Source organism: Lepidochelys kempii, chromosome 21 (assembly GCF_965140265.1).
Source record: "Lepidochelys kempii isolate rLepKem1 chromosome 21, rLepKem1.hap2, whole genome shotgun sequence".
Lineage (NCBI taxonomy): Eukaryota > Metazoa > Chordata > Testudines > Cheloniidae > Lepidochelys > Lepidochelys kempii.
This window is the reverse complement of record NC_133276.1, coordinates 3,761,085-3,788,315: the sequence shown is the minus strand read 5'-3', so window position 1 is coordinate 3,788,315 and position 27,231 is coordinate 3,761,085. Positions and strand designations below refer to the sequence as shown.

The following is a 27,231-nucleotide window of genomic DNA, read 5'->3' as shown; positions in this document are numbered from 1 at the left end:
CCATTAGCCTTCTTGGCAACAGGGGCACACTGCTGACTCATATCCAGCTTCTTGTCCACTGTAATCTCCAGGTCTCTTTCTGCAAACTCTACTCCTGGTAGAGTTTATACTGCACGTCACACCTTCCAGACCTTTCACAAATGTTAACTAATTCTCATAGCATATCAGTATGCTCCAGTGAATAGTGGTATTATTTATTTGTATTATGGCAGCGCTATACAAAGTCTCTGCCCTGAAGATCTTATGGTCTAAATAGACAAGGGCAGACAGAGGGTGGGAGGCAAAACAGAGGCACAAGGAGAAGTGACTTGCCCAGCAAGTGGCTGATAAGAACTAGGTTTCCTGAGTCCCAGTCCTGTGAGCTGGGGAAATTGAGACAGAGAAGAGAGAGATGGGCTCAGGCCAAATTTTCAGGGTGTCACCTAAATAAGTGGCCTGATTTTCCCATGTGCTGAGTGGCCACGCCTCCCACTGAAGTCTTTGCTAACTAGCCTAAATCCAGGTACCTAAGTGTAAAAATGATGGTATAAGTGACTGTGTGACAGCCGTCCTGCAAGTCAGTGGTAGAACTGGGATTAGAACTCAAGAGCTGCTGACTCCTAAGTCTGTGCTCTGACTATTAGAGAACACTACCTTCCTGACACACTGCAGAGTAACAACAGAAGAGGAGAGGGTATTGTCATAGAGACCTAACTAACTTGCTCTGTGACGAGTTGGATCCCTTTTGCAGCTCATTAAATAAGATGAGTAGAACCAAGATGAGATGCTGCAGCTCTGTCGTCCCTCTAAACCTGTGGTTCTCAACTCGCAGCCCATGGGCTGCTTGCGGCCCAATCAGCACACAGCTGCGGTCCATGTGACATCCTCAGGGCCATACATGTAGTATACATATTCTGCGGATGCAGCCCCCATAACACAGAGAGCTGCATAAGTAGTCCACAGTGGTAAATTGGTTGAGAATCACTGCTCTAAATTTACAGTAATTGTCATCTAAACTCATGTGCTCACATCCCCAGGCCTTGCACTTTGCATGCAAATGTGCAGGCAGCCACCATAATGAAGAGACCCCCATGTGACTGTTGTCATGAGCTGGGATGGAGCTGGAAACAATGGAATGGAAGTCCTCTATGTGGTGAGTCCTAAGGCAGCTGCTGATTCACCAAGGAGCATGGAAAGAAAACAAAGGGAGCAGCGAGGGGTAGACGTTACATTTTAAGGCAAGCTTGTTTGCTGTGCTGGTTGTGTGGAATGGGAATAGACTGACCTCTATGACAGCTGCTGCCCATGCTGGGCCTGGGTTGTGCTACCAGCCTCCTGCACAGTCAACCTGACATCTTCCATCAGAAGCAAAATTAAGATCAAAACCAAAACCCCACCTCTGTTTGTGACATCACAATTCTCTCTATGGCCACCATTGTGATGTCACAAGCTTGAGACTCCACATAAGGTATAAGCACTAAGGAAAGGTGGAGATTCTTAAGTAACAATCCAGTTTCCATGCAAATATCTGTAGTAATAAAAAAAAAAAAAAGAGAAGAGATACAGCGCATACTAGCTAGATCAGCAAAATCTTTAGTAAATTTTCTTTGAGTTAGCACCAGCTCTTTAACCAATTTTAATATTCAAGCAATTAAGCAGCTCTAATATAACCTGCCTGCATCTTCAGTTGCAACTAACTTTAATCAATTATATCAAGGGTGCTTTAGTATGTTAGCAGCCACCCAGCAGCATAATCACAGATTTAGCCATTATATATTCAGCAAAATATAAACATTTGTAATGGCCAATCTCTCACATTTGTCATTAAATGAATATCCCCAAATGACAAGTCCCACCATATGAGTGCTAGATTGCCAAGTGCCAAGACAGCTAATATTAGCTAAAAGAAAAGGAGGACTTGTGGCACCTTAGAGACTAACAAATTTATTTGAGCATAAGCTTTCGTGAGCTACAGCTCACTTCATCGGATGCATTCAGTGGAAAATAAAGTGGGGAGATTTATGAAACAATGGGTGTTACCATACACACTGTAACGAGAGTGATCACTTAAGGTGAGCTATTACCAGCAGGAGAGAAAAAAACCTTTTGTAGTGATAATCAAGGTGGACCATTTCCAGCAGTTGACAAGAACATCTGAGGAACAGTTGGGGGGGGGAAATAAACATGGGGAAATCGTTTTACTTTGTGTAATGACCCATCCACACCCAGTCTTTATTCAAGCCTAAGTTAATTGTATCCAGTTTGCAAATTAATTCCAATTCAGCAGTCTCTCCTTGGAGTCTGTTTTTGAAGATTTTTTTGTTGAAGAATTGCAACTTTTAGGTCTGTAATCGAGTGACCAAAGAGATTGAAGTGTTCTCTGACTGGTTTTTGAATGTTATAGTTCTTGACGTCTGATTTGTGTCCATTTATTCTTTTACATCGAGATTGTCCAGTTTGGCCAATGTACATGGCAGAGGGGCATTGCTGGCACATGATGGCATATATCACATTGGTAGATGTGCAGGTGAACGAGCCTCTGATAGTGTGGCTGATGTGATTAGGCCCTATGATGGTGTCCCCCGAATAGATTTGTGGACACAGTTGGCAACGGGCTTTGTTGCAAGGATAGGTTCCTGGGTTAGTGGTTCTGTTGTGTGGTGTGTGGTTGCTGGTGAGTATTTGCTTCAGGTTGGGGGGCTGTCTGTAAGCAAGGACTGGCCTGTCTCCCAAGATCTGTGAAAGTGATGGGTCATCCTTCAGGATAGGTTGTAGATCCTTGATGATGCGTTGGAGAGGTCTTAGTTTTGGGGGCTGAAGGTGATGGCTAGTGGCGTTCTGTTTATTTTCTTTGTTGGGCCTGTCCTGTAGTAGGTAACTTCTGGGTACTCTTCTGGCTCTGTCGGTCTGTTTCTTCACTTCAGCAGGTGGGTATTGTAGTTGTAAGAATGCTTGATAGAGATCTTGTAGGTGTTTGTCTCTGTCTGAGGGGTTGGAGCAAATGCGGTTGTATCGTAGAGCTTGGCTGTAGACGATGGATCGTGCGGTGTGGTCTGGATGAAAGCTGGAGGCATGTAGGTAGGCATAGTGGTCAGTAGGTTTCCGGTATAGGGTGGTGTTTATGTGACCATCGCTTATTAGCACCGTAGTGTCCAGGAAGTGGATCTCTTGTGTGGACTGGTCCAGGCTGAGGTTGATGGTGGGATGGAAATTGTTGAAATCATGGTGGAATTCCTCAAGGGCTTCTTTTCCATGGGTCCAGATGATGAAGATGTCATCAATGTAGCACAAGTAGAATAGGGGCATTATGGGACAAGAGCTGAGGAAGCGTTGTTCTAAGTCCGCCATAAAAATGTTGGCATACTGTGGGGCCATGCGGGTACCCATAGCAGTGCCGCTGATTTGAAGGTATACATTGTCCCCAAATGTAAAATAGTTATGGGTGAGGACAAAGTCACAAAGTTCAGCCACCAGGTTTGCCATGACACTATCGGGTATACTGTTCCTGACGGCTTGTAGTCCATCTTTGTGTGGACTGTTAGTGTAGAGGGCTTCTACATCCATAGTGGCCAGGATGGTGTTTTCAGGAAGATCACTGATGGATTGTAGTTTCCTCAAGAAGTCAGTAGTGTCTCGAAGATAGCTGGGAGTGCTGGTAGCGTAGGGCCTGAGGAGGGAGTCTACATAGCCAGACAATCCTGCTGTCAGGGTGCCAATGCCTGAGATGATGGGGTGTCCAGGATTTCCAGGTTTATGGATCCTGGGTAGCAGATAGAAGACCCCTGGTCAGGGTTCCAGGGGTGTGTCTGTGCGGATTTGTTCTTGTGCTTTTTCAGGGAGTTTCTTGAGAAAATGGTGTAGTTTCTTTTGGTAACCCTCAGTGGGATCAGAGGGTAATGGCTTGTAGAAAGTGGTGTTGGAGAGCTGCCTAGGAGCCTCTTGTTCATATTCCGACCTATTCATGATGATGACAGCACCTCCTTTGTCAGCCTTTTTGATTATGATGTCAGAGTTGTTTCTGAGGCTGTGGATGGCATTGTGTTCTGCACGGCTGAGGTTATGGGGCAAGTGATGCTGCTTTTCCACAATTTCAGCCCGTGCACGTCGGCGGAAGCACTCTATGTAGAAGTCCAGTCTGTTGTTTCGACTTTCAGGAGGAGTCCACCCAGAATCCTTCTTTTTGTAGTGTTGGTAGGAAGGTCTCTGTGGGTTAGTATGTTGTTCAGAGGTGTGTTGGAAATATTCCTTGACTCGGAGAAGTCGAAAATAGGATTCTAGGTCACCACAGAACTGTATCGTGTTCTTGGGGGTGGAGGGGCAGAAGGAGAGGCCCCGAGATAGGACAGATTCTTCTGCTGGGCTAAGAGTATAGTTGGATAGATTAACAATATTTCTGGGTGGGTTAAGGGAACCACTGTCATGGCCCCTTGTGGCATGTAGTAGTTTAGATAGTTTAGTGTCCGTTTTCTTTTGTAGAGAAGCAAAGTGTGTGTTGTAAATGGCTTGTCTTTGTCTAGTTTTTGTAAAGTCCAGCCACGAGGAAGTTTGTGTGGAAGGTTGCTTTTTATGAGAGTATCCAGTTTTGAGAGCTCATTCTTAATCTTTCCCTGTTTGCTGTAGAGGATGTTGATCAGGTGGTTCCGCAGTTTCTTTGAGAGTGTGTGGTATGTAGGTAATGCATATTGGGAATCTGATGCAATTTGATATGTAAGATCCAATAGAATTTGAAGTCTCATTTTGTTAGTGGCTGTGAGTGGAGTGCACTGGCAGTTTTCGAGGAGAGTGATTATTTGTGTGTCAAATTCTCAGAAAAACAATTTTTCTTTTAAAAGTATACAATTTACACTTGCATTTTTGTACTGGCAATCGTGGGTAAAATTCTTTCATCATTCTACCTGGTAGTCACATGATTTGCACCAACAGTTTATTTTGTGGGTGCAAAATGTCTTCCTTGCATCTTGGCTTTGACAGAACCAAAAGGAAATGTTCAAAAACCTCCAAAGGAGAATCCATGCAAATGGGTACGTTGCAGGATACTATGCAGAGGTTTAAAGTTTTACACACCACTAGCTCCTGCTCTTGATACTGTGTGTACCTGACCACTCACCCAGTGGTCTTCCCCTCTCTCTGGCAGAATTCCCCGCTTCAGCTCTGGAGAAAATGGGCCACAAGGAAGTGGATGACACCCGTTCCTGGAAGAAACCGACCAACAACATCCGAAAAACATTTATCTTCATGGAGGCACTAGGATCGTAAGTACCTGAGTATGATGGCTAATCTCTGGCCTCCCCCATATTGGAAGCAAGGCTTTTACTAGCTAGAACATGTGGTAGAAGGAATAAAGCACATGTTACTTAAGGAAGAAAGAAATGCACTTCAAACGAAGTGAAGAATAAAACTGTTTATTTAGTAATGGAAGGTTCGGACAATCTTTGGGAAATAGGATGGGTGTGGCAATTTCCTCCAAACGTTTTAAATTTATTTATCCCTGCCTCTCAACTGCCTCTCAGAGAGATTCCTTCTCCCTTTCCAAGGCTTCACTGTCTCTCCATCTCCCATTAATTTCTATATGTGCCAGTTTATAGTCTTATGACCATAGTGTAGTCATGTGACCACGTGAGAGCCATCCAAAGCTGAGGACAGGTCTGAGAGTCAGGAAGTCCTGAATTCTAATCCCAGCCTTGACAGGAATGACCTCTCTGGTGTAGAATGAGTCCCTTAATCTCTCTGCCTGTTTTCCTGAGAGATGGAGGGAGGTTGTGCCCTCTTGATTCTGGGTGAGAACATTTGGTAATAGGGCAAAAAAATCACTGGCAGTTGTACAACCCCGAAGCATTTCATGATGTTTTCATTAATTGATGTTTGTAAAATGTTTTGAACTACTTTGATGAAAGGTGCTGGAGATGTGCAGTGCAAGAATCTTTATTTATAGTTATTTGATTATATTGCTAGGGGACTATTGTCTTTGTTGTGTGTGTGAGATCTCCTGCCTCCACACCGGGTCACACACAGAGCTCTTTTGCTGCCAGCACCTTCTCGCCCATAAGGATCAAATTCTGAAAGACAGCCTTTACGTTTCCAGCTACCCCCACATTTTCACATTTTCACAGAGGAGTAAGATGTCAATCCAGTATGCTCATGTAAACATGGAGCCTTGCTTGGAACCATGTTGAAACCTTGGTCCTAATCTGCAGTAAGAAAACGGATGCCTTTCTTAGCTAAACATACTTAGATCTGTTGTGCTTCTGCATGGCACATGGATTTCAGTGCAGACTGTACTTGAGATGCACAGATCAGAGTACTCATAGTTCAGTATCTCTGCAGTCAGTACCTGCATTGCAAAGAGCAATCCCATTTCCAATTGCATGTAAGGAAAAAAGCAGGTGCCCAAGCCAGTTACTGAATGGCTGTATCTGCACGAAGCTTTCCTCTTGAAAAAAACCCCCACTGCTCTAGCACTGGTGCAAACCCCAGTGTATCCAGGGCTCCGGGGTTCAGGCAGCGTGTGGTTTATGTCTCCTTGGAGCAGCTTCCTCAGGAATGTGCCTCCAAAAGTGCCTCAAATGCACAAGTGTCACTTCCCAGCTCTCCGCTCCATCTGAGTGAAAGGTAACATGGAAGCTGCCTGCAGGCATGGCAACTCAGCCTCAGCTAGCGCTAGGAAATTATCTGTACAAAATCCTGCCTGCACATTTCCACGTGGTGCTGGGTGACACCTTCTTTCTGCACACTTCTGTTTTGTATGCCTGTGCTCCTTTAAGGCCAACATGCTATAATAACCTGTGAACTGCAGCATCTTGGCATTGTATCAGCCATTGAAGAGTTTGAAGCCTGCTGAGTTAGCTGTGTTGATCATTCTGGACCTTTCCTCTAGATGCACACAAGAGTGCACGCTTCATTCACGACTCTGTCTGCTAGCGAGAGGTAGTGTTTCTAAGGCTTAGAACAGGAGACTGGAAGTCAGGACACTTGGGTTCTGTTCCTGGCCTTGAGAGGGGATTGTTATCCAATAGTTAGAGCAAGGGAATGGGAGACAAGACACCTGGGGTGTACTCCTGGCATCGCCTTGCTGTGCAAATGTAAGGAGGCAGTTTATATGTGCCTGTTGTCTCCATAGGGTTTTACCAATTTCCTTGGACTATGAATAGAGTGGTGGTGGTGATGTCCTAGAGCAGTGGTGCTCAACCAGGGGTACATGTACCCTTGGGGGTACTCAGAGGTCTTCCAGGAAGCACATCAACTCATCTAGATCAGTGTTTCTCAACCTGGGGGTTGCAGCTCCCATGGGAGTCACAGGACAGGTTTAGGGGGGTTGCAAGTGCAGGGCTGGCATTCAGGGGTGGTGAGGAGGGCAATTGTCCCAGGTCTCAGGCCCCCTACCATTAGGAGGCCACGCAAACCTAAGTTACATGTCCGAAGCCCCCTGTGACCCAGGGCTGAAACAAGGCTCACAAATGAAAAACAGGCTCAAGTATCACACTGAAATATAAGTACAACATTTATACGCCAATCAATGTATTTTATAATTCTATGGTAAAAATGAGAAAGTCAGCAATTTTTCAGTAGTAGTGTGCTGTGACCCTTGTATTTTTATGTCTGATTTTGTCAGCAAATAGTTTTTAAGTGAGGTGAGACTTGGAGTATGCAAGACAGATCAGACTCCTGAACGGGGTACAGTAGTCTGGAAAGGTTGAGACCCCCTGCTCTATAGTCCAGTGGCAAAAGTACTCTTTCAGGTGATTAGAAACCTTGATTCAATTCTTTCCTGGGCCTCATGAGAAGGGATCTCAACAGTGACAACTCTGAGGACTTGCATGATGAAGATGTTCCACTTTAATTATCTGTTAATTGGGCCAAAGCAAGAGTTGAATGTAGAAAGCCCTCTATAGGGTGGTGGCTAGGGTACTCACCCAGGATGTTAGATACCCTGATTCAAGTCTCCTGGCTGCTAGGACAAAAGGCTTTGAACAGGGAATGCAATCTGCCTTTCATGTTGAAGCGCTTCCACTTTAATTAACTATTAATTGAGGGCAAAGCAAGAGTTAAGTCCTAGAAGCCCTCTGTAGCATAGTGGGTAGGGTAAACACCCTGCAAGGATTAGCAACCCTAGTTCAATTCTTCCCTGGGCTGTATGAGAAGCAATCTGAACAGTGACAACCATGAAGCTTTCTTGTTGATGCTGTTCCACTTTAATTATCTGTTAATTGGGCCAAAGCAAGGTTCCAGTCTAAGAAGCTGTCTGTGGTGTGTTGGTTACAGCATTTACCTGGGATGTTGGCCTGCTTGGTTCAAGTCCCTGCTGTAGCAGCAAAGGTCCCTCATTTAAAGAGGGAGCTCTATCATTCTTGCCTGTTGGCGCTGTTCCCCTTTACTTAACTATGAATTGGGGCAGGTGAAGGGCTAGGATCACTCTCTAGTCCAGCAGTTGGGTGCCTGCTTAGGCAGTGGGAGATCCTTGGATTTCCTGGTTCAAATCCTTTCTCTGCCCCTTTAGAAGGGGTTTGAATGGGGAAATCCCATCTCCCAGGTGACCGGGGAGGTGGCAGACTCCTGTTTAGGTCCCCTCTTCTTCGCGGGAGCCCTTGTCTTCCTGGGAAAAGAAGGGGTCTCAGACACAGGTCTCTCACCTCTAGAGGGGACGAGCGGGCAGGTGGGGGTGGGGAGGCGGTCCCTGGGAGGTGGGAGAGCCCTGTTCCAACCCTCTCACAGAGGGGGGATTGGAATTGGGATCTCCCACTGCCTGGGCGGGTAGCCGGCTGCGGGGGGCAAAAGAGCCCCCAGGGCGGGTCATGGGACAGGTTTAGGGGGGTTGCAAGTGCAGGGCTGGTATTAGGGGTGGCAAGAGAGCAATTGTCTGGGACCCCATGCCACAAGTGGCCACGCAAAGCTGTTACATGCTTCAGTCCTGGGCAGCGGGGCTTGGGCTTCAGACAAGGCTCACAAGTGAACAACAGGCATAGGTATCACACTGAAATATAACTACAAGAATGTGACCAGGATCCGGGGGCGGGGGGTGTCAGTTTCATCGTAGAGATGGTGAGCTGCTGAGTTGCAAAACGTTCTTTCAGAATCAGTGCCATAGTTACAGTCCAAGTAGGCAGCCAGTATCCAATATCAGGGTGATCCAAACGGGAGCTGGAGACCTCAGTCTTGTGACTCAGGCTTCCTCTGACAAAGCCTAAGCAGGTCTGAGGTACAGGATTGGAGCTCTAGAGTTCTTTTACAGATTCGCTAGCCTCTTGATAGCAAAAAGAAAAGGAGGACTTGTGGCACCTTAGAGACTAACAAATTTATTTGAGCATAAGCTTTCGTGAGCTACAGCTCACTTCATCGGATGCATTCCGATAGCAGATATTCTTGATAGCAGATATTCCTTCGGTGAAGCAGTGTGGCTTTGAAGTAAAACCTCCTATTTCCTATGTATACACAGGTAATTAGTTGCATTCAATAACATAAAGTTATTATCCATTACACAGTTCACAGATAGTTTACTACAAACTTCAGAGAGAAATATAGACAATGATATTATCACACCCAAGTTTCATCTAAATGTTAATATTAGCTTTTGAGCTCTGAATCAATAGAATATAGTAACAGACAGGAACTGTTTGGTTACATGGTTAACATCTAAGATATAAGTAAACACGGACCAATGCAATCACTGTCTTCTTCCAATTCTCTAACAATACATATTTGCATTGCAACGCTCTAGTCTATCTAACATGGCTTTGTTAGGTATTTATAAGGAATGTCCCTAATTACCATTCAGATACTATTTTATGATGTCCTTTAAGGTTGGATTTGGGTCGTTTAGCCTGCTAGTTGCTTAAACCTCTCTGGCCCAGTGTTACAAATATTTATATTCCAATTGATTTATATGATAATTCTATGGTAAAAATGAGACTGTAAACCATTTGTCAGTAACAGTGTGCTGTGACACTTCTGTATTTTTATGTCTGATTTTGTAAGCAAGTTGTTTTTAAGTGAGGTGAAACTTGGGGTACACAAGACAAATCAGAGTCCTGAAAGGGGTACAGTAATCAGGAGAGGTTGAGAACCCCTGTCCTAGAGCCCCAGCCATGAATATGGTTAGAGTCTACACTGCCTTTAAGCATGGGCTTTACATTTGGAGAAGCAGAATGGCCCATTGTTCGGGAGCAGGAATCAGAAAATCTGGGTTCCTTTCTTGATTCTGCTTCTGACTCTTTGCATGATTCTGGGCAAGTTGCTTCACCTCTCTGTGCCTTGGTTCCTGCATCTTTAAAATGGGGGTGACACCACTTGCCCATCTCCATAAGGAATTGGTTAAATACCCAGTGAGGTGCATGGAAACTTAAATTGCTTTGATGAAAATTGTTTCATCTTGCTCACACTTCAGAAAAGCCACCACAAGCTGCTGAATTACACTGAGAAAATAGGATCTCTTTTCCTAAGCACCCCCCTTGTCATTCTTTCATTCTATTTGACAAACAAAAGCACTTTGTTTTCCAAAGGCCCCTGAACCTGCCTGGCTTCAGCATCAGTTGCTTGATTATGATTACAAGGTTGAGTGAGCAAAAGATTTCTCCTTCCCATGCTGCATCCTATTTAATTCTCTCTCAATGTCTCAGACTCCAACATTGCACAGTGAGTGGCCCTTCCCTTACCTCCAGTCCAGTTAGGAGGTTGCCTCACTCCCCAATTATCCCTCCAAAGCTGGACTGGCTCTGTGAGTAATGGGTTGTTTGGGACACAAGCAGCTATAATGACATAACTGTTTAGTCACTTTCTCTTAAATTTACAAATCTGCTACTTAAGTTTGCTCACGCTGACATCCACATTCTCAGTCAGCCACAGGTGAGATGCCTTGCACTCTCAGAGGCTCATCCATGGCTTCGGAAATGATACTAAAAGCAATTTGGTCCTGTCTGCACTATCTTCTGTACACAGTGCCGTCAGTCCCTTTTGGGTATCTGAAAGTCAGGAAAACAGACTCTCTGGAGATTTCTAGAATATCCTAAATTAGTCTTGGGTGCTCCCCTATTTTCCTGTCTCCTTTCTGGGCTCAGAGCTGTGTAGCTGCATTACTCGATTCCTGTTTTTCACCTGTCCTCTGCTTTCCAGCTCATTCCTACAATGTATCACTGCAGGGAGCATGCACCCCAGTCCCCCAACTCAGCCCTGCATTGCAATATTACAGGATTCCCCACATATCCTCCTTCTCCCTCTGATCCCTCTGTCCTTTCAATGCCCTGGGTGAAGAGGAGGGAGGGCCCTGGCAGAACGTAAACAGCAAATATGTAGCTCAGGTCCCCAGACTCTGGCTTCATTCCACTGTGCAGTGTAAACAGAACCAGCAAATAATTCCATCTCTGCATTTGGATGAAGAGCAGCAACTCTGCCTTAACCATCCATCTGCTGCTACCCTGAACAAACAAATCTTCTGGAATCATACACTGGGGGGAGATAAGGTGGGGTGAGATGGGGGGAGGGGGAGATAAGGCGGGGGGGTGGGGTGGGGAGATCAGGAGAGGTGGCGAAATGACATGTCTGTAGCCATAGACAGCCTGCAAACAGCCCAGGCGGGATGCAGAGAGAATAAGGAAGCCCACTGCTCAGTTTTACCACATGCTTAACGAGGAGAATGACCCAGACACAGAGAATATTTGCTTGGTTTATGCTCCAGTCTGCAGACACTACCACGTTACTACAGGGCAATGTTAGGAGGGATGAGAAGGGCTGCAATGAATGCAAAGCAGCTCTGGTGAGAAGGGCACGTTCCCTTACTTCATTAAGGTCCCTCAGGCTGCTCTCTGGGAATACTACAATAAATAAGTGCAGTTTATCATTCGCACTGTAACGGTTTAAAATCTGAGGGCCTGGTTCCCCTGAAAATCCCCTGGAACTAACCGCGGAACCTGGCCCCAGCAACAGGCCCCGATCCAAGTGTTGTGGCTGCCCCTGATTCTAAACAACAACCTGGATTTGAGCCCCCTTGCTGATTAATGGGAAAAGCTCAGATCCAAACTCTAGTTCTACTAAGAATTGATGTGGCCAGTGCTCATGATTAATCCTCAGTGAGCAGAAAAGAAGCGGTTTTACCCCTTCCCTTGTCCTTCCTGTCACATTAGGTTGTCTTGTCCGCCCGCCGTAGCCTGGTTTGTACATTCTCTGAGGCACAGGCACCGTACAAGCACGTCTTTAAAAGACAGCCCAGTGCAGTACAGCCCTGATTCCTTGACTGGAAGCCTTTGATGCTATAATACAATAACAGAAGGGTTTTCTTGAATTAGGATTTTGAATGGAAATTTCCCAGAGCTCAGAAGCACTTAGATGCATTTTCCATTCACGATACAAGCTTCTAAGCAGACCTCAAATATGTATGATTCTAATTTTTATTTTAGTTGCTTGGAAACTTCCTTTTTTCTCTCCTCTCCCCATCATATTCCATCTACTTTACCACTGACCTGTTCCATGCTGGATGTTACATCTTTGGAAGTTAACAGCTTGACTAGTTCTCTTGTGTGTACAAAGTTGGTAAAACTTTAAGGCGGTGGAGTGCGAATTGAACTGCTTTTCAGAGCAGGGAATTCTATAAGATGAAGTTTTCCTGTGACCTAGGAACCTGCAGTTGAGCTTCCATGAAATTCGGCATTGTCTCCAGAGTTAAGCTGATGCTGTGAACTGCACACATGGCCATGGTCAGCCCCAGAAATGAGTTAAATCAGTGGTTCTCAACCAAGAGTACGTGTGGGTATGCAAAGGTCTTCCAGGTGTGTACTGGCTCAGCACTGGAGTGGAAGGGATTAAGGCAGCACTCTTAGCAGCAGAAGCTACACCCCCTGAACCTTGCTGGGCATGATCCAACTGCTGCTGCAGTATAAAAGGGAACAGCCTAGGTCAGTCTGGGCTGCCTGCTGGGGAGGATGGATGCATCTTGCTGGCTCCAGCTGAGGAGCAGCCAGGAACCTGGACTGAGGGAGCAGGAGCTGCTCAGGCACCTGTGGATGCCCTATGGAGATTGCAGTTGCCTCCCGAGGTGCCCTGAGACCCTGATGACACCCTGACTCAAACTACAGGAGTCATGGTAGGAAGCAGCCCAGGGAGGGATGAGCCAGTGTCCCTGTAGCAGTTGGGGTATTGTGGGTGGCTTCTCTGCTGATTTTGTGGTGAACCCCATTGCCGCTACCAGGGCTCTGGGCTTGAATCCAGTGGAGCAAGGAGGGCCTGGGTCCCCCTACCTGGCTTCCCCCCTTTGTGGGACAGCTCACCGAACTCCTCTCACAGGGGCACTGGGTTGCGCTTCCCTGCTGCTGAGGGGAGCCCTGTGGCCTCTGGGCCATGCGTCCCTGGGGCTGAATGCAGCCATATTGACCTAACTGTGGGTTACCATGCCCTTGCCCTGCCTCACCCCACCCCTCTGGGTGATGGGGTGTACTGGCCCTGTGACAAGGGGGGTGCATCAAATCACCTAGATTTGCCTAGTTTTACAACAGGCTGCATAAAAAGCACTAGTGAAATCGTACAAACTAAAATGTCCTATAAATAGTGACTTGCTTATACACTGAACTGTAAGTATGGTATTTATATTCCAATTGATTTATTTTATAATTATATGGCAAAAATCGAGGAAATCATCAAATTTTTCAGTAATCTGCTGTATTTTGTCTGGATTTTTTTTTGGTAAGCAGGTAGTTGAAGTGAAAGTTAGGGGTATGCAAGACAAATTGGACTCCTGAACTGGGTAAAGTAGTCTGGAAAGGTTGAGAGCCACTGAGTTAAATTATCCAGCAGCACTGTCCTATAGGGGAGTGAGGCTCAAGGGAAGCTTTGTTCCCTTCTAGCCAATTTGTTGATCCATGAATTTTTAATATGGGGGCATAAATATTTGTTTAGGAATGAAATGTGGAACAGATGCTCTAGCATCTGATCTGTAGGTGGTTCGTTTCCTACCAAGGTGGTGTTCAAAATGAGGGGTGGTGCCACCTGCCAGTGGGTGTTTCAGCAGGGCAGCATTAATTAACACTGTGGAGGGTTGAGTAAAATGGCGATCTCGGTAAAAAACCTGAAATAAATGGAGGCACCAGTATCCTAGGAGGAAGTTCCAAGGATTCCAAGTGCAATGGAAAACCAAAGTGGCTTAAGCCATTTAAGTGGCCTTATGCCTATGAGGGTGTTCAGTGAATTAAAGATTGGGAATCAGGAACACAGGGAGATGAGGGCAAGACAAGGTGGAGGAAATAGTGATTTGTTCTATAGAGCCACAGAAAGAGATGGTGGGGTAGGGGGAGAGAGAGAACAGGACACCAAACTGACCCTGGGCACAGCACCAATTGAAGTCAATGGGCTCTGACCTGCTGGCATCAATGCTGAATTTGGTCTCGAGAGTGAACTGTCTTTCCCTTGGAAACCTTCTTTTTGATGCCAGTCTGGATTGGGCATGTGGCTTTGGGGAGTTTTCTGCACCCAGACTGCTGCCTTCTGGAAGGGATGTCCAGGGAGCACAAACTGAACAACATTGTGATGGTTACGATATCAAGAGAAGGTCCCCTTCCTCCCACCCACCCCTCCCACCCCCACAGCTCACTAAGATCTGAGAGGACTATCTTCAGTGTAAGATGCTCACACCTTAGTGCCAGTTAATCCTCTGATTCAGTGTGAAACTCTACAAAGGTTGTATCCTTAACTTTTAACTCCCTAGACTTGCTGGGGACTGGCCGCTTCATAAACGTTCCCTGATTTCTGCTTCCAGACTAACTAGAAATTCTCTTGGACCATCCCTGTTCCAGGGTCTGATGAAAGGCCCCTTGCACAGCCCCAAAATACAGGGAGCACCAAGGTTGCTTAAATCAGGGATGGTCTGATTTGAGAATTGGGCCCTCACACTATCTATGCTTTCTGCCTCCATACCCTGCTGGACCCATAGCAGGAGAGACCATGATGTTTGAACCTCAAAGCATCTCAAGTTTCACTCTGTTTCTCAAATAAAGTCACAGGCTGGTTCTACTCCAACTCAGTTGGCTCTCCCCCTGATGCTGACTATTCTATGATCTGCACCTCTCCAGGCTAAGCCAGTGCAGTCACCCATCGGTGGGGAAGGGCAAAAAGGACATGGGCATGACTGTGAGTAGCATGGCTCAGGGAATCTGCTTTCTCCCTACTGCAGGCAAGTCATGCCAGGAGCTGCTTTCGTCTTGTGTTTTTTTGTGTGTGCCATGAGTTGCTGCCGCTGGCTAGCAACTGAATACAAAATCAACCAGCTGTATGCCAGATGGGTACCACTCTGTGCTTAGCCAGGCTATCTGCACAACATGCTGGGTGCTTTATTGAGTGGGGATATGAGAGTGGCATGCTTTCTGTTCTTGCTAGTTATATTCATTATAGTAGCGTCTATAGGTCCCAACTGAGAACCTGACCCCGTTGAGCTGGGTGCTATATGAACACATGGTAACAGGCACTCCCTGCCTTGTGTATTTAGACTGTAAATTCTTCCAGACAGAGGAAGAGACTTGCTCATGGTCAAAGAGCTGGGAACAGATCCCAGGTCTCAAGTGCTACTGGATCACGCTGCCTCTCACACCGTTTTGCTCTTACCTTTTTTCTCTAGCTCCCTTAAATGCTCCCCGCTCTACTGGCAATGGTGTCAACACCGTCAGTTAATCAGCTGTGCAGGTGATGAGGATTACTTGAGACGAGCTTGGTGCAATGGCACCATCACCTGACATGTTTAGCTGCCTAAGCAAAAACCTTTAACAAGATTGTAGGCTTTGGCAATGTTATAAATATTCACCCTTCGTTGTAATGGGTTGAACTCTACTATGAGGGATGTGTAGGACACTCATCCATTGCATTTTAATTCAGAGCATACAGTTCTAAGCTGGTTGTGTGAGAAGCCAGGGCCGAAGCCATCAGATGCCAAAAGGAAATGTTATGTAGTGAACTTGGTTTATCCAGATATTTCACATTTGGTTGGCAGAACTTGGATTAATGCACAAAGCACCCAAACTGTTTTTCAAGCAAGAGGCAAAGTAAAGCTCTCACCTAACAGACATACAGCCACCTCTGGGGCAGGACACAGTCATTCAGTTCAGCTCTGAAATGTCACTGACACAGAGCTGAGAAAATGAGTATCTGCCTTCTCTGAAACAGCAGAGGGATGCTGAGGAGGCAGAATATAACAACTCACATTAGAATTTGGCTGGGATTCCATGAATACCCCCTGCCCTGGCCAAAAAAGTGCCATGGGATCTTTAATGGTAACGAGGAGATCGATCTTTGGTTCTGTGCCTCATTAGACAGTTGCCAATATGTTCTTCTAGCAGGGATTGCACTAGCATTTAGCATGGGGAAATCCTGACTGTGTCCCAACAGATTATGGTGCAAAGCTATGAGAGATCCAAGGGCATGGCATTTTCCTGCCTATCTCCTTCTTCCTGTTAAGATACTGATCACTGAACGCCTGTGCTGTCGAATGGTATATGGCAGCTGCCTTTCCTGAGATGGATCCTAAATCTGACACTACAGGAGTGGTCTCATGGGCTGGCATCTACATAAGTAGCTACTTGATTGTCTTTACTGGTGTGGGGTTCTCCTAAGTGTTGCTATTGCGATTGTGTATTTAATCTATCTTCCTTTTATCCATCTGTCAGGAAGGTTCCATGCTAGATGTTCTGTGTATTTAGCCCTTTCCCTAGTCACTACCTTCTTTTCCGAGAATGACCCTACACTGTGGACCTTCACACTCTGGAACTGAAGTGGGTTCTCTAGACATTAGGTCAAACCATGATCCTGAATCAGAACCCACCCTAGATTTGCGCTGCTAGACATTCACATCCAGATCTATATTTTTCAGCTTTAACTTTAACTATTAGACACACCTTTGTCTGCCCCTTTCAGAAAAGATTCTTTATTAGGTGTCTACAGGTACTGATCATTTTATATCCATCGTATTAAATAAATTGAGTACTAAAAGTTGAAGTGAAACTCTACAGGCTTGGTTAACAAGCTTCATTCAAATATTTTCTTTGGTTTTAATCCATCTGAGGTTCTTGTCTCCCAAATATTGCTGACACCTTGCAGTCTTAAATTGTAAATTTCCAAAGGGCAACATGAAATTAATAGAATTTTGAAGCCATATATACAGCACAATAATATCCTATGTGGACGCTAATTACAAATGCCATCCTCTTATAGTGGAAGCTTTAATCATTAGATTACTTGCCGGCTATTTACTTCAGCTCCTTGTCCACATGTATTTGCTTCCAGCTCACAACTATGCCCTCTATTGAAACACCTTCGTCCTTCATCTGTGTTTTCTCCACAGAGGTGCTTTTTCGGAAGTTTTCCTCGTGAAGCAAAGAACCACCGGGAAGCTCTTTGCTCTAAAGTGCATCAAGAAGTCCCCTGTCATCCAGGACAGCAGCCTGGAGAACGAAATAGCCGTGCTGAAGAGGTGAGTATAATTTTAAATGTGAAACAGAGCCAACTACTTTTTCATGACCTGCAACTTTAGAACCAAAACCCTCAATCTCTCCAGGTGTAAGGGCCAGTTGCTGCTGGTGCACAAATTTGCATCTCATTAAAGGGGGAAGAATAAGATGAAAGGAAGATCAATGTTTGGTATTTATTTAAAATCTCTGAAAAGGGGAATATTTGTAAAGTTTTTATTTACACACGCCCCTTGCCAAGCCCAACAGCTTTGCAGTAGAACTGGAAAAAGAAACCAACTAAAACCAAACAATATAAAGAGTGACAGGAAAATTTAACAGTCTAAAAATAACAAAATATAGAGACTTATCCTTTGCTCACCAAAGGAGTGTAAAATGCTACCATTTTGCTTTGACAGTGTTTGACACCCACTTTGAACTGGTGTAATTGGCGACACACTGCAGGGCAGGAAAGCATCAGCCACAAAGGAGCCTGAGGCCTCTTTGAAATGGGCCTGGCTGACATGCATTAACCATTTGTTAATGCACTTTGATCCAGTCCTATGTGGACAGTCTTCAGCAGGCTAGTGCAGGGTCAATTCACACCCCAGCTTGCCAGGCTGACATGCATTAACCATTTGTTAATGCACTTTGATCCAGTCCTATGTGGACAGTCTTCAGCAGGCTAGTGCAGGGTCAATTCACACCCCAGCTTGCCACAAATTAATGTTCATGCAGACAAGCCCTGATTCTCCTCTCACTCCTGCATATATCAGGAGTCCCTGTTTTGGAAGTTAGTAGAATTTTGCCCAGAGAGAAACTGGTGTGAAACAAGAGGAAGATTAGGTGCATGACTTTCAGCTTGACAATGCATCCTAAATTTTCAAGTACATCAAGAGTTGTTACAAGGAGGAGGGTGAAAAATTGTTCTCGTTAACCTCTAAAGATAGGGCAAGAACCAATGGGCTTAAATTGCACCAAAGGAGGTTTTGGTTGGGCATTAGGAAAAACTTCCTAACTGTCAGGGTGTAGTTAAGCACTGGAACAATTTGCCTAGGGAGGTTGCAGGATCTTTGTTGGAGGTTTTTTAAGGACAGGTTAGACAAATGTAATAAGACCATTCTTGACATAGTCCTGCCTTGAGTGCAGGGAACTGAACTACATGACCTATCTAGGTCCCTTCCAGTCCTACACTTCTATGATTATCCTCATCAAATAGGTTTGTAACCCCAATTTGTCTTTGCTGGTTGCAGAATAAAGCATGAAAACATTGTGACTCTGGAAGACATTTACGAAAGTGCAACCCACTTTTACCTAGTCATGCAGCTGTAAGTACCTTCCTATGCAGCATAGGAACAACCATAACATTTTCCTGGTGCTGAGTGTCCATTTCAGCATCCCCATGCAGGATTCAGGCACTCAAATCTGAAAGTCAAATGCACAAAAAATATCCACTCTGACATGTTCATCAATGAACTGTGAACAGGGTTTGAGATGCAACTACCCTTGACATTTCTTCATTGTGCATGGGCCACCTTTTATATTATGTTTCTAAACTCAGATCAGGATCTAACTCATCACAGTTTAGCAGGACAGGAAAGGGCAAGTTTCTAATTAAAGCTATGCTATGTACTGGGCCTGTGAAAGGGAAAATGGGCAAATGTGTCACCAGTAAAGAAAGCAGCTAGCTGTAAGGAACAGCTGAAGGTGTCCCTGCTGTGACTGGATTAAGTGTGGATTCCTCTAACAAGGATTGTTTTACTCAGATTAACTCCATAAATCAGGTCATGTGGTGGACAGCTCAGCACACAAGGCTGAAAGTTAGAAGGGAAACCCCTCCGAGCCCTGGGGTTCAGATAACCAGTAGCAGCCTAAGGCAATTTGGATTTAAGAAATTTTCCAGTTGTACTTAACGGCTCCATGGGAATTATACTAGTGAATTATTTATGGAGCATTTCAAACGCTTGTGTCCGATTGAAGAGCCCAATTGGTTGCATCAAGGCAATAGGTTTCAGGACAACCCCAAACCCTCCTATGTGCATGTGTCATGGGGCTGGTACACCCTATCCTCCTTTGGGGGAAGGGTGAAGGGGCATTATGGCCCCACAGCTGAGTTTGAATGACCACTCCTAGTCCTGAAGCAGTATGACTTAATGTTTGGGGATCATCAAGGTGGTCCTCCTACATCAGGCTGTGTGGCCTAATGGCCAAAGTCCATATAGCTGCCCTCTTAGTCCAAGCAGCATGATCTTAGGGCCAGAGTCAATAGGGCTGCCCTCTGTCAGGGCTGTGTAGCCTAGCAGCCAGGCTGGTTGGAGGGGTGGGCAGCAGCCAAGGTAGGAAGACCTGGGCCCTCCCTACTCCACCAGGTCCCAACCCAGGGCCCTGGCAGGGGCGGTGTTGCCCACCACCAGTTCGGCAGGGCTTCTGCCAAACCACTCCAAGCTAAGCTCCGGTTTTATGACCAATTCCCCTCTGTTTCTCTGAGTCACTTGCTACTTGTTCCTCCATGGCTTGTCTTGGGATTCCAACAGCCTCTCCTCCCCCTGTGGTGTCAGAGGTCTGGGGGTCATGGGTCATCACAATCTGGCTGGCCTCCATGCCCTAAGGTGCTGGCAGTCCCTCTGCAAGAACCTGCATCACATGTCCCTTCCCTTTGGTGGTCAGTCCCACCTGAGCTGAGTTGCTCCCTTTTATATCCATGTTCCAGCTGGAGCATGCCCAGCAGAGCTGAGGGGGTGTTGCCTCCTTGGCCCACAGAGTAGGATTAACCCCACTGAACCAGTTTGGGCCTCGTACACCCTGTCCGTGTTTAGGCATCCATTGGCACTTGAGCAAGGAAAGCCCAGATACCATAGTGATGAGTGTGATCTAGATAAAGATCTAGTTTCCATATCTAGATCAAGGAAAATTTCCTGCTCTTGTCTTTTAGTTTTTAATATCCATGCTCTTCAGCTGGTGGTGTGCGCTATCTTCCCTCAGGGTGTCTGGCGGGGAGTTGTTTGACCGAATTTTGGAACGAGGAGTTTATACTGAGAAAGATGCGAGTATAGTGATCCAACAGGTCCTGGCAGCAGTGAAATATCTCCATGAGAATGGAATAGTTCATCGAGATTTAAAGGTGTGTAGACACTGGCTCTTTGGAAACAGCATTGCCCTGTGAAATTAACAACGCCTGCAATGCAGCACTGCAGAGTTCACTAGCATGCAGTGAAATTCTGCTAATGTTCACCAGCTTTAAGATCAGGCTAATGTCACTATCACCACCCAGTAGATCATCTCCCTCCCCCCCAAGACTGACCCTCATGCTTTCATTGCCAAAAGCACACAAGGCTCCTATGTAAGGTGCAGGGGCAACTCCATTTGGTGGTAACGGTAGCAGGTTGCACCAAACACACTTATCCATAAAGTTGTGCTCAGTGAGTGTTAACCTGGCTCCTGAATTCCACAGAGCCACTGCCTGGAATCGGAACCTCACTCTGTATTCTGTGCAGTGACTTTCTAGAGGTTTTAGTGAGTCATCATACTGTTTGTTCTGCTGGCCTAGAAGTCAAAGAGCTTCGTGAAGTGGCAAGTGAACTGTTTACAAACCAATTAACTCCAATGGCTCTCTTGCCATAGGGGCCTCTAAAGAGAGGCCAGTGGCATAATCCATTGTTTATACAAGTGTCCCCTGGCACCAGCAATAGGAACAAAGTCTACAAGCATATGGGTACATAACAGGGTGTCCATACCTGGAGTCATTGCTGGTGAGAATAGATATGGGCCTGTTCTGGCCTAGATTCCTTAGACAATGTCACTTCAGCTCACAATAACAGTCAAGGTTGTCTGGTTTTCCCCATATAAGGCTGCAGCATCAGCAGCAAAATACAGAACTCCTTTGGATTGAGTGTCAAACCTGGTCCAATATTGAAGTAAAACTATTTGTACTATGGTAGGGTCCAGGGGCCCTACATGCAGTAAGACCACCCCTGTCCCAGGGAATTGACAGTTTAGGTTCTAGAAGGGTGCTTATCTGATGCTCATTTCTGCAGTATCTGAATGCCTTGCTCTCACTGATGGGTTTATCTTCAACAGCCCTGTGCAATAGGGAAGTATTACTCACCCTTACAGAAAGGGAATTGAAGCACAGGGTAGATGAAATGGCTTGCCCAGGGTCGCACAGGCTGTGTCTAGGAAATTAACTTGGGTCTCAAGTCCTAGCCCAGTGCCCTACCCCCTAGAGCATCCTTCCTACCTAAAACAAACCCTATAAGAGGAAACCAGTTGGTAGAGCAGACAACAGGCATTGTGGGGAGAACCTAGGAATGTATTCACCATGTTACTGATGTGGTTTTTAGAGCAAAGTTGCCATTATCTCTGGCCACCATTTTTATTTGTGCATGAACAGAAGCACAAATGACCCTATCATTTGTCAATTGTAGTTGTCCCTCTTTGATTGTTGGTGCAGCATTTAAATTCTAACCATTTCCTACCACCAGCCTGAAAACCTGCTTTACCTGACTCCTGAAGAAAACTCCAAAATCATGATCACAGACTTTGGCTTGTCTAAAATGGAGCAGAATGGCATCATGTCCACCGCTTGTGGGACTCCAGGATATGTTGGTGAGCAAGGGGCAAGGATGGACTTTCTCACTGACCTACATGACACAGGCCTACGTAAGCCTCCCAGGCACTTTCCAGAAGAAAGCAAAGAAATAACATGCTGATGCATATTAGTAACATGCTAATACACTGTGTAGGTGGCACAAAAATCCAACTGGGGACATGGTTTTTAAGGACAGCAAATCTCAGACTTAAAAGACAAGGTGTGCAATATACACTTTTTAAATTACAGCCAAATCTTGAAGTTTATTTTTTTTAATTATAAAAAAATGTATGGGAGTTTTGCTTGAGTAAGGATTTCAGGATTTGGCCTGTAAGTAATATTTTTGGGGATTCCCTTGTGTCTGGTTAGCAGAACATGTCTGAGACAGCTTGACCAATGGCTTGAGAGCTCCAGGGTTCTAACCCATCTCCAAATTGACTTGCAGAAGGCTAGAGTGCAATCGGTCTGTCTTTACATGTTCCCCATCTGTAAAATGTAACAGTAGGGAGCCCATCCTAGGCTCTGGACCCCAACCCATATATTGAAAATCACAAAATAAACAAATTAATATGACTCATCACAAGGGGTGGTAGAGCTAATGTATGTCAGACAGCATTTTGAGGCTATAAAGTTCTGTGTAAGAACAACCAGGTATAAAAGATCAAACCGCGAACCTGGCTCCTTGGAACACACAGGAACTGAGATCCAAAGGTTGGAAGCTTAAGCTAGACAAATTCAGACTAAGGTGCAAATTTTTAACAGTGAGGGTAATAACCATTGAGAATTTACATTTATAGATTTGAGGTGGAGTCTCCATCACTTCAAGTCTATAAATCAACACAATGGTTTTCTAAAAAGAAGGGGTCTATAGCTCAACCAGAGGTTAGGCTTGATTCACACATTAGAGTGACCGTTGTTATGCAGGTCACATTAGATTATCCTGTTCTTTCTAATCTTAAAATCTGAGTCTGTCACCTCGCTGCTGCTTGGGATTCGGTGGGTGGCAAATGCACAGAACTTTGTTTGTACACAAAAGTCACTAACTCCCTCTCCAGTCTGAAAGCCTCACAGATCAGGTCGATGAGAAGCCAGTTATTGGATGTCCAGTCACTTGCTATCCTGAAATGGTTTATATTGCCTAACTTTGATTTGCTTTTGATTTCCTGTAGCTCCAGAGGTCCTAGCACAGAAACCATATAGCAAAGCTGTAGATTGCTGGTCTATAGGAGTCATTACCTATATCTTGTGAGTATAAGCCAACAGCACCCTTGCTTTTTTCAACAGGTGCTCAGGATTCTTCACTGGTGTGGCCCCTTATGTGATCCCCCCACATGCTTGTGCAAAATGAGTGTGACATGCCACCGGTTTGTTCCCTCATTTGTTCACAAGGTGAAAGGCAGTGAAGAGTCAGTGTAATAAAGACTGCAGCCCAATTCACTATAGAGCCCACCCTGTGCACTATTCCTTCAGTACCATCACTATTATCCAGCATCCCCTCTGTGCTTTCTAGGTTCAGCTGCATCCCATTAGCTGCACACCAGCTGTGGCTGTCCTGACATTGCTGCACTGGAGCTTTTAACCTTTTTCTGAATTCATACACCCAGACTGCGCTGTGTGGTGGATACATACCACCTTCTCCATTCTTCACTTATCCCTGGGATACGCACCAGCTGACCCTGGTAGAGTTAAAAAAGCTTGTGTGCATGGAGAGAGGAGGTAATCAACTTCCTGTTCTGCTCCAGGCTATGTGGATACCCTCCTTTCTACGAAGAGACAGAATCCAAACTGTTTGAAAAGATTAAAGAAGGCTACTATGAGTTTGAGTCTCCATTTTGGGATGCTATCTCTGAGTCAGGTAAATCTCACCCATTGGGCAGCGCTTTATTAGCACCCTGTCCCTCTCAGGCATGCAACATCTGCAATCCAGAACTCTTTGGATCCTGGATGGGCTGAACTCTACAAGGGAGTGCAAGTGAAGGAGACTTTAGTGAATTGCATCCTCACATTTTCCACAGCAAGTTATTTTCTTTACTTCCTGGCCACAGTAAGGGTTTCCATGCACCTTTCTCTGAAGCATCTGGTGCAGGCCAGGATCAGAGATGGGATACTGCACTGGGTAGGCCACAGGTTTGATCCACTCTGGCAATCCCTACATTTCAGCAATAAAACTTGACCCATCTTCAGTTAACATGGGCCCCTTAAGCAATGTGTATCTCCTGAACACATATCCATTTTACCTTTGGGACAGTGTTACAATACTGTGGGTTTAGACATAGAATATTTGATGCTTAAACAGCATGTTTTATCTGCCAGTGTTTGCTGTCAGCTTTAGGATTACTTCCTGTAAGTGCTAAGACATGATTCTATCTCTGTTCCCCACAAACAGCCAAGGATTTCATCTGTCGCTTACTGGAGAAGGATCCAAATGAGAGGTTCACCTGTGAGAAAGCCCTGAGGCACCCCTGGTGAGAGCAACGTATCCCCTAACATGTGCACCTAACATTGCTGGTCTCCACATTTAGTACTGGAGTGCTATCTGTAGCCTACAGAATGGTGATGTTACTATTCTCTAGTTTTTTCTTTGCAATCTGACTTGGAATGTTCTGTCTTCTTTCATTTTTTTTGTGAAGAAAGTGGCTATTTGTGCATGGTTCACCTTTAAGATGGAGGGGAAACAATCCCACTGATATTTTCTCAACTCTGAAGTGTTTGTATTATGTTTTGTTGCTGTTTTTCCCTTTTGGGTTTAATTACTCTTGATTGAATGTACAAAGTAGTTATCTGCCTCCAGAATATGGAATGCCTCTCAAATACCATCTGCCTACAAGCCTGTTTCTTCTTTCCCCAACTGCAGGATTGATGGAAATACAGCCCTTCACCGGGACATATACCCATCTGTCAGTGCTCAGATCCAGAAAAACTTTGCAAAGAGCAAATGGAGGGTAGGTTGTGTTGCCATTGGGTGCTCTAGAATTATTTCCAAAGCAATTCCAGTTGCTGCAATCTAGCCATGAGCACACCTTCAACACCACAAATGGGACCCCTTCCCCAGAAATCAATTTGGACATCTTGCATAACCATTATTTATATTATGGTAGGACCAAGAGGTCTCAGCTAAAATTAGAGCCCCTCCATAGGGCTGAATATGATACAAAAACAATACGACACAGATCTTAAAATCTAGACAAAGGGTGGATTAGGAAGGATTAGTCCCATATTACATGGGGGGGGGGGAACTGGGGCACCAAGCAACTGACTTACCTGTGGGAATTGAACCCAGGTTTCTTATGTCTTACCCTCACACCTGTCCTTCCTCTGTCAGCTAATCTTGTGAGATTGGACTGCTTCCTGGTTGCAGTGAGGTTGGCAATGCTGCAAGAACAGACTCTTCCATGGCATTTTAATTACTCTAGCTCAAAACTGAACCCTATTTTTGAACAAATCTTGCTGCTCTGACCAGTCTGTAAGTAACAGTAAATTCCACAGCTGCCTTATCAAAAAGGGTGGGTGAAATTTTCCCCTGCATTTCCTTATGCTGGGGTTGAACATGGCCCATCTTCAGAGCAGCATGGCACTAATTAGTAAATTGCTAATCAGGAGATATCCTCCATTCACTCAGCAGCTTGGGAGATGGTCATGGTGGTTTTATGTCCTCTTCCTCAGCAAGCCTTCAATGCTGCAGCTGTTGTGCGCCACATGAAGAAACTCCACATGAACTGCCATGCACAGGCTGACGTCAGCCTCCCGGTCATACAAGTGTCAGAAGTATCCAGACTCAACAGCCCTATGGTCACCAGCCAAGAGGTGCCCACTCAAGACAAGACGCTGCTAATCCCCATGTTAGCATGTCAAATTCCTCCCAGCCAGCTTGACCAAAACACCCAGATGACACTGAGCAACCCATTAGATCACTTGGTTAATGGGTCGCTCTCAGTTGACAAGTGCTTGATCCATCCAGACAATCCAAGCCCTCCAACTAGAACTTCTTGCAGTTGCAGTTCAGCTTCTGGAGGGCCCGAGAAGGTGAAGACTGTCTTCTGTTCGGAGTCAGCACTACTTAAAAAAGCTGCCAAAAACCAGTAGGTAGCCACATTGTCCATTCTAAATATTGAGCCAGATTTATCTTCACAGCACAGTCCCTGCAACCAAGTGGCACTGGGCTTTGTGGAAACATGGCAGATGAGTTGCATTCCAAGCACCAGCTGTAGGTGGGAAACGGGGGGGAGGGGCAGATGGAATTTTGGATAGGTGTGGCTGGCCAAACTCCCTCCCACTCCCTTGGAGGAGGGCCTTGGGCATCAGGTTGAGACACATTGGCCAGGTGACATGGCAGAGTCCTCAATGTACTGATATACCAGAGGGCTTCAGTTCCCCAGCATCCTCAATCTGGTGCCTGTCCACAATTTGGAAGGGCCTATTTTTTGGTTTTGTTTTGCAGTTGCTAAAAATAGTGGTCCTGCTCCTTAGCTGGCATTAATTGCACAGTTATGCCATTTGAGTAGCTAGCCTACTGTTTATATTAGCCTACTGTTATATTTCTGCTCAACTGAAGAATGTACCTAGTCTCTCTTCACATTTTGCATTTTTCTCTTTCCACCACCTCAAAACCAGTCACTTCAAATCAGAGGTGATCGTACCCATGAAAACCAGTAACAATTCATACCGTGGCACTGGGCAAACTGGTGTGTGTTTGGTCATGTGATTGGCAAGTCATCCACTTGAACCAACACATCTTTAACGGTAAGTGCACCAAGATCAAAAGGATTATTGCTTTAAAGTGATGAAGCAAAATGTCTATGGATTATAGAGTTTTCTGGGTGGAATAAGCTTTTGTTTTGGTTGTAATCAAGGCTGAGCAATGTCATGGCAGCAAGAGTCTGAAAAACTGAAGCATCTTTCAACTTCTGTTGAGACCAGTTCTGTGAATCCAGGGTCCAGATTGGTTTCCATAGGAGTTGCTCACATCCTGTTGCATGAGAATAGGGCCCCTCTGGCCTCTAACCTATAGAAGAGAGGTAGCACATAGCCCTGCCATTCTGAACTATAAACAATTGGGAGTTATTAAATCAGAGCAACCACAAACTGGACAATGTCAGTGACTGTAAGCTGTTGCCACATAACTGCTCCATGGTGGCCTATATAAAATGTGATTGAGGGAGTCACAATCCAGCTCAGAGGAGGCAAGTGTCCATATCTCTCAAACCACCAGCCCAGTCAGCACTGACTGGCTCCTTAGGCATTCTCAGCAGACATCAAGGA

The 27,231-nt window shown here is 45.4% G+C and overlaps 1 protein-coding gene across 4 annotated transcripts in view; it reads left to right on the top strand.

Annotated features, from left to right (window-relative positions):
- CAMK1G (calcium/calmodulin dependent protein kinase IG) overlaps nucleotides 1-27,231 on the top strand; it is a 66,829-nt gene that overhangs the window by 38,371 nt on the left and 1,227 nt on the right. For 2 of the 4 annotated variants that reach the window (XM_073319947.1, XM_073319945.1), the window contains exons 2-13: nucleotides 1,017-1,132; nucleotides 5,114-5,231; nucleotides 17,282-17,410; nucleotides 18,638-18,712; nucleotides 20,367-20,505; nucleotides 21,866-21,989; nucleotides 23,142-23,217; nucleotides 23,715-23,827; nucleotides 24,359-24,437; nucleotides 24,827-24,914; nucleotides 25,636-26,051; nucleotides 26,584-26,712. In XM_073319947.1, the coding sequence (XP_073176048.1) occupies nucleotides 1,057-1,132; nucleotides 5,114-5,231; nucleotides 17,282-17,410; nucleotides 18,638-18,712; nucleotides 20,367-20,505; nucleotides 21,866-21,989; nucleotides 23,142-23,217; nucleotides 23,715-23,827; nucleotides 24,359-24,437; nucleotides 24,827-24,914; nucleotides 25,636-26,051; nucleotides 26,584-26,674 (1,524 nt within the window). In that variant the 5' untranslated portion in view covers nucleotides 1,017-1,056 and the 3' untranslated portion in view covers nucleotides 26,675-26,712. Of the gene's footprint in view, nucleotides 1-1,016; nucleotides 1,133-5,090; nucleotides 5,232-17,281; nucleotides 17,411-18,637; nucleotides 18,713-20,366; nucleotides 20,506-21,865; nucleotides 21,990-23,141; nucleotides 23,218-23,714; nucleotides 23,828-24,358; nucleotides 24,438-24,826; nucleotides 24,915-25,635; nucleotides 26,052-26,583; nucleotides 26,713-27,231 lie in introns of all 4 variants that reach the window. The other 2 variants (XM_073319948.1, XM_073319949.1) reach the window with 2 other exon arrangements.